We start from the raw sequence: 6,743 nt of genomic DNA on the forward strand, positions 1-6,743 counted from the left end.
GGGTTGAATACACAGACCGCCCTCTGGACGCCGTTAACGTGGTCACCTCAAGGCCCTATATATATATATATATATATATATATATATATATATATATATATATATATATATATATATATATATATACATACATACATACATATATATATATATATGTGTGTGTGTGTGTGTGTGTGTGTGTGTGTGTGTGTGTGTGTGTTATGAGAGTGTGAATAATGTGGATGTCTAAGTTGTGAAATAAAATTGAGGCACAGGTGGCCAGAAGGGGACAGAGGGGGGAATGCCTCCCTGCACCCTGGTGACACACCCGACCCCAAGGCCCTACCTGTGTGGTGGGTGTGGTGGAGCGGGAAGAGGAGGCAGCCGGGATGGGGAGGAAAAGAAGGAGGGGCAAGATGCCTCCTTAGGGCCAGCTCCCCGCTGACCCCAGTAGGCACCCCCGCCCTCTAGCACCCACCAAGGCAAGGGGCCCAGGCCCATCCAGGCAGCAGCACCGCTAAGCCCCACAGGACCTGGGGAAGCCCACCCCACCCCACCGCAGAGGAAACTATACCCACCCCAACATTCAATCATCTCCAGACTACACAAGACAACAGACACCCAGGTTAGGTTTATTCTCCACCTCTCCTGTGTCTCTCCCCCACCTGCAGAGTGGACTTCTGCAAGGATGGAACAACCTCCCTGCCAGTTGAAGAGCCCCAGTTAGGCCGATGCACCAGAGGCCCCTGCGCCAGGGCTGAGCCCCCGTGCACCCACCCGCCCACAACCTCGGCGACACACCGACGAGGACCGAAGCCTCCAAGGCCCAGCCAGAGCCCCATCACGGAGACGAAGCACCCCCGAACCCCAAGCCCCCCCGCCTGCCCCGGATCCACTCAGGGGCAGCCAGGCCACCAGGCCAGTAACCTACGTCCGCCAGTACAGACCATCCCCCAGCCCCGCTGCACGCAGCCACGAGGAGAACACCCTCTGAGAGCGACCAGAGCCACTAAAATATGCATTATATGGAATAAATAATGTGAGACATATGATCCATTATGGTAAAAAAAAAAAAAAAAAAAAAACAAGAAAATCTTATTATTCTTAAAATTTGCTGATCTCAGGGTTGAATGAAACTTGTTTCCTCAATTCCTCTTTGACGTCTAGGTTGAGCAAAAACTCCAAAGAACATACGTAATCAATACAGAACACAACATCCCCCCATACGAATAAATACATGTGCAATATGGTGACTTTTCAGTGTATCACCCTGGAAAGATGGCAAACTGAAACAAGACTGTTTATCCCTCCTTTTCCCACTTCTTTATAGAAGTTGAGCTCTCCTTTTCACCCCATTCAGGATTTTCTTGCACCATTCTACTAAAGTCATTATATAAAAGGGCACTGGGTGGTCTCCCAAACCTACTCTCAAACCTATTTATCTATATCTCAAGCTCTGTCTGTACAAAGCAGGATGTGAGTCATGACAGGAGAGCCCCTGACTGACTCAATGGTACTTTGGTTAATCAGTAACTAGAGTGGGAGCACACAGCTGGCCGGGTGGGTTAAAGTAAGAGTGCAGAGGAGTCAGGATCTCACTTAGCACCTCATTCAGCAGCAACAACAGCAGACCCATCTGGTAAGAGAATTTTTTTTTCTATATTTTAGTAATTGCTTTTTGATTGTGTGGTTATTTGAACTGTTACAGATGAGGAGGGATTTTTTTTTCCAGAGTGCTTTGCTGAATTAAAAACTAAATGTGTTGAAAAGCAAGAATGTTTTAATTTGGCGAACAAGAAAGCTTTGAATGTTTTGTTTGTATTTACATCTAAATTAAAATTAAATTAAAATTTGTTTCTGAAAATTTCTATATACAGAAAGAGATTTTATGAAAAATATATTTTCAAGAAAACTATTCACATTTCTGGACCTCACAAAGCACATAAGTTGTGAAGTAGCCTTTTTTTTCACCACCTCTGTTATAGAGTCAGCAGGTACACAATAGGTTGGTTGTGTATAGGAACATTGAGTGCACTGGTTTTATTGATCAGAGACCAAGGCCATGTCCTGTGGTACATGTCCTAATAGATGAAAATCTAGTGTTTGCTCACCGCTTCTAAGAGTTCATCAGTCCACACTTATGCATGTTCAAGTCAAAGGATAAAGTCCTATTTTTGCATAAGAGAGCACTTACCAAAGTCACTCTGCTTCACAGCTTTGTAGACTAATCCTTCATAGAATTAATGAAAATTGTTACTTGACTTTAGAAAACTGTCCAGTAAAATAACTTAGAACTTAAAAATTGGCCCTATAAAATAAATTATGCATTTATGCAGCTGTGAAAGTTTGTTTTGTACTTCTATTGATTCTTTCATTCTATGTGTTTTGGGGTTTTTTATATAGTTTTTTTGTTTTGTATTTGTAGAATTGTCATGTAAACACACAAAAAAGTTAGTAACAAAATATAAATAAGTTGGTTTTTTTTATTTTAAGCACACTAAGTTTGTACCTGTCGTTTCAAGATTAATTTTTATAGAATACAAAGTTTCCCATTTTATTTGGGTCAGTGAACATATGCAAATACACACACACACACACACACACACACACTCTTCATTATCTATGCGACCTCTGTTGCCGAGGGTAATGTCTGCTCTCACTCACTGACCAGCAGGAGAGAAAGCGCACAAAGAATTCAATCAATCTCTGACATGCAGGATCTGCGGCCATTGTTCCTGCCAGCCAATCATATACAAGCTGAAAACCAGATTGAGCCTGATTTGCGATGAAAGCTGACCAAAAAGTCATGTAACATTCCCAGAAGACTTCAAACTCAGCGCTCTCCTAGCCGGGCTGACACAGAAAATGGTCAGTTATACTTGAGGTGATTGAGGTTGAAATAACTAAATATATGTCTCTCCAACCAACAGAGACAACCATTTTAGGGTAATTTCCAACCAAAGGTAAAATGCAGAGACTGTGGTCACCTCCTCTCGTCCTCCTACTATACTGCTGCCTCTCAGGAAGCCAAGCCAACCGAGTCTACGTTCACCCCTTCTATCTTTTTGCTGTCGAGAACGTCAGCTGTGTGAGCCTGCAGGCCCCCATGGTTAAGCCTCTGGAGACACTTCCTGTGGCTCCCCTTGACAATGAAGTCTTGACTCCGGACCACAGGGATCCATCAAAAGTCGATGTACAGAGGCAAAACATCACAGAGAGGACAGCAGTTTTGGCAGGTCTATTAAATGCTCTGGGCTTGAGGATGTACGAGGCTCTCAGCAGCAAGCAGCACAGCGCTAACACCCTCTTATCTCCAGTCAACACCTTTGGATCCCTGGCCACCTTCTACCTGGGAGCCTCCAGGAAGACAGCAGGTCCATTCCAGGTATTTATTTACTTTTGTTGTCACTGTTGAAGTAGAACCTGCTGAGCCTAGGCTATGTGTCTGACCATCCATCAGATTATCTGACTAAGTCTTGTACTTTCACTCTACAAAGAAGTAAACAACCTCAATTCATTTCTTTCTATCCAGCTTCTACTAGGCCTGAGTAGCGATACTGATGGAGAGGACTGCGTGTCCTTAATGGATGGACACAAAGTTCTTAAGACCCTGCAGGGCATTAATTCTCTTCTGGACGATGGACCCAAAGATGAAATCACTACCCAGGTTTGGGCCTTCACTCGCCAGGATGCTCAGCTGTCCGAAGACTTTATTCAAGGCACACAGGACATCTCAGACACATCGTTTGTCCGAGGTGTGGACTTCTCCAAACCTCAGGTAGCAGAGCAGCTGGTCAACAGCTTTGTGGAGATGACGTCAGATGGGAAGGTGAAGGACATCTTCAAAGATCTGAATGCCACCAATAACCTTCTGTTCATCACCTCCTTCAACTTCCAAGGTCTGTCTTTGTTAAGTTGATTATACAAAGTACGTAGACTAGGATTCATGATTAAAAGTTAAAACTAGCTTTGTGCAGGCTACACTAGTTTGTCAACCCCGGTACATTATGTATGGCACTGATCTATAAATATATAACTTTTTGCAGTTCTATTAATTGTGACTCTAATTACGAGTGACAGCTTTATGTGCATTGATCCAGATGCTAAACTTCACAAATAACAATGCTGATTGTACCATAGAGTTATCGGTGGGTCCCAGTCTCAGCCTTTTCATCATGGAGCATTTTCTTTCCTCAGACTTTTGCTTAAATCTCTCACAATAAAAATATCTTTATCCTATATAGAAAATTTGAATCTGTGTTCTTTGGTTTCATCTCTTTAGGAAACTGGAAGAAAGCTTTCCAGCCAGATGAGACAACCTTGAAGGAGTTTCATGTGGATCAAACAACCACAGTAATGGCTCCACTGATGACCCGCACGGATCAGTACCACTACTTCAACGATACGGTAAATCTTTGTATTTAAGAAACAAAGATTAATAACAAGTTGGTGGATTTAGCTTGTTAAAGTCATAGCGACCTAAATCTAATATTTTTGTTCTTTTATTTTGAAGGTGCGGCGATGCACCATTGTGAAGCTGTCTCTGAGCAAACGCTCCTACATGTTGTTGGTCTTGCCTCATGAGGGGGTTAAACTCGGTGATGTGGAGTCAAAGCTGCGCAGAGACGTCATTTCTGACTGGCACCAAAATCTTCAGGAAGGGTGATTATTGAACTTTATTCTAGGTCTAGTACTAATAAACTTTGACCTGAACTGTTGGGTTTTTTTGAACAGAAACGTAGTGCCTATATGCTGTTTTTAACTCAAAAGATCAAAATAGGGGGAAAAAAAAGCTATGGATTTTTAGGGTCAGGTCCAATACTGTTAAAATTTAAAACAAAAAAACAAAACAAAACAAAAAACACACTCATAAACTCTGTCTCCCTCTTCCAGTCTCCTGGAGCTGTCATTCCCCAAGTTCTCCATGTCCTCTGTGACTGATTTGCGTGACCTGCTGACTACCGTGAATCCCGAAATCGAGGCCAAAGTGTTGGGCTCCGAGGCCGAGTTCAGCCAACTCAGCAACACCAAACCCTTCAGCATAGATAAGGTTAGCCTGAGTAGTCAGCTTGTCATAATATAAAAATCACTCACCGTATATTTATGAGACACTAATAGACCTTCATGTCTGCTCTTAGGCCATCAACAAAGTGCTGTTTGAGATGTCAGAGGAAGGAGCAGAACCTCAGGACCCGACACAGGAAGAGGGCGTCCCTCTGAAGCTGTCCATTAACAGGCCTTTCTTCTTTTCTGTTATAGAAGGAAATTTTAACTCCATCCTTATGCTGGGCAAGATCATAAATCCTCTGCTCTAATGATATATAGTGCTTTAAGTGAACAAACCCCCCTGACATGAAAAATTTCCCACATACCAGGCCTATTTCTTTACAACGTACTTTATCATCTACAGCTTTCATTTCTGCAGGAAATCTTTCATGGTGCAGACATTGTGTTTAAATCATAGATTTGTTTTCCTTCTGAAATAATTCTCACATACAGTGCATGAGGAATTAAGTATACCCACACGGAATAAGGATCTAACAGTGTTACTGATAGCTTTCACCCCCTTCACACACTCAGGGGTTATGTGAAACTCATTTGCAGTATTTATGAAAACATGTTACTTTAAGTTGTTTTCGAGCATAATGTGAAAATCCTAATTAGTTTTTTTTCTGTAAAATTTATTATAGCAGAGTTCTGTACAGTATTTTTTTTCAGCAGAGTACAGGAAGTACAGTAACCATGACTGTCTGTGATGAACGGCTAGCATGTTGTATATTGTAACTAAGAGTCTATTTTTGTTTTGTTATGATTTGGTTTTGCTGAAATAAAGCATCCGTTTCCAAATACAAAGTTCACTGGTTTTTAATCAGCATTTCAATAGACCTGCTTCACCTGTGAGACTTGTGGGAAGTCATTTAAACAGGTAAGGAAAGAGAAGGCTATCCCGACAGCATGAACACTTCAGACATACACTGACTAAAGCTAGTCAAAGGATAAAATTTCATTTTCTCTGAAAACTCATATTTTTCATATTTATTCTTATATATTCTGTGCATAAAATGATTATAGTATTAGGAATAAGCCTCTCGTACCATCACCATCTTTGTAACTAAAAGTAATGAACAGATTGTGGATTTAATACAAAAGCAGTTACAGAGTGACAAAATCTACTGAAAATAATCCCAAAAATAATTTTAATGTAGAAATCAGCAAATTTGTAACTAAAATGTTATAAGGCCTGGCTTAAAATAAGGTTACTGTACTAGCAATTGTTTATCACCGCTTACACATAAATATATACGTTAGTTAATGAGTGAAAATAATGCACATGCATATCAGCATTACTGAAGGCTGGCTGTGATTTATAGGGTCTGAATAACTTGCTTCAGCATTCACAAAAACAAATGTTATTCTCCCGTTTAGTTTTCCTGTGCATGTAATAATGTTGCGGTTTATTAAATGTTCATGGTCCTGCAGCGTTATTGGTAGTACTGAGTATAAACATGCATGCGGTGAAAACAATGACTCATATACACTCACCGGACACTTCATTAGTCACACCAAGCTAGTATGTGGTTGGACCCCCTTTTTCAGAACTGCCTAATTTCTTCAAGATTGAACATGCTGTGGATTCAGAGACGCTCTTCTGCTCATCTTGGTTGCAACGAGTGACTATTTGAATTACTCTTGCCTTCCTGTCTGGCCATTCTCCTCTGATCTCTGGGATCATTTTCACCCAGAGACCTGCCACTCACTGGATA

General features: G+C 41.4%; 1 protein-coding gene across 1 annotated transcript; it reads left to right on the forward strand.

The window, feature by feature from the left end:
• The first annotated feature begins 1,477 nt into the window (after nucleotides 1-1,477).
• Nucleotides 1,478-5,832, forward strand: agt (angiotensinogen). Its single transcript, XM_031742217.2, has 7 exons — nucleotides 1,478-1,618; nucleotides 2,910-3,364; nucleotides 3,512-3,878; nucleotides 4,262-4,386; nucleotides 4,493-4,641; nucleotides 4,873-5,029; nucleotides 5,118-5,832. The coding sequence occupies exons 2-7, from the start codon at nucleotides 2,948-2,950 to the stop codon at nucleotides 5,292-5,294; spliced, it is 1,392 nt and encodes a 463-aa protein (XP_031598077.1). The 5' UTR covers nucleotides 1,478-1,618; nucleotides 2,910-2,947; the 3' UTR covers nucleotides 5,295-5,832.
• Nucleotides 5,833-6,743: the final 911 nt, after the last annotated feature.

The sequence above is a fragment of the Oreochromis aureus genome, linkage group 13 (assembly GCF_013358895.1).
Source record: "Oreochromis aureus strain Israel breed Guangdong linkage group 13, ZZ_aureus, whole genome shotgun sequence".
Lineage (NCBI taxonomy): Eukaryota > Metazoa > Chordata > Actinopteri > Cichliformes > Cichlidae > Oreochromis > Oreochromis aureus.

Excerpts from the sequence above, each read along its gene's own strand:
- agt (XM_031742217.2), top strand. The coding sequence starts at position 2,948 with ATGCAGAGACTGTGGTCACCTCCTCTCGTCCTCCTACTATACTGCTGC. Across the intron at positions 3,365-3,511 it reads AGACAGCAGGTCCATTCCAG|CTTCTACTAGGCCTGAGTAG; the intron begins GTATTTATTTAC and ends CTTTCTATCCAG. Across the intron at positions 4,642-4,872 it reads CACCAAAATCTTCAGGAAGG|TCTCCTGGAGCTGTCATTCC; the intron begins GTGATTATTGAA and ends TCCCTCTTCCAG.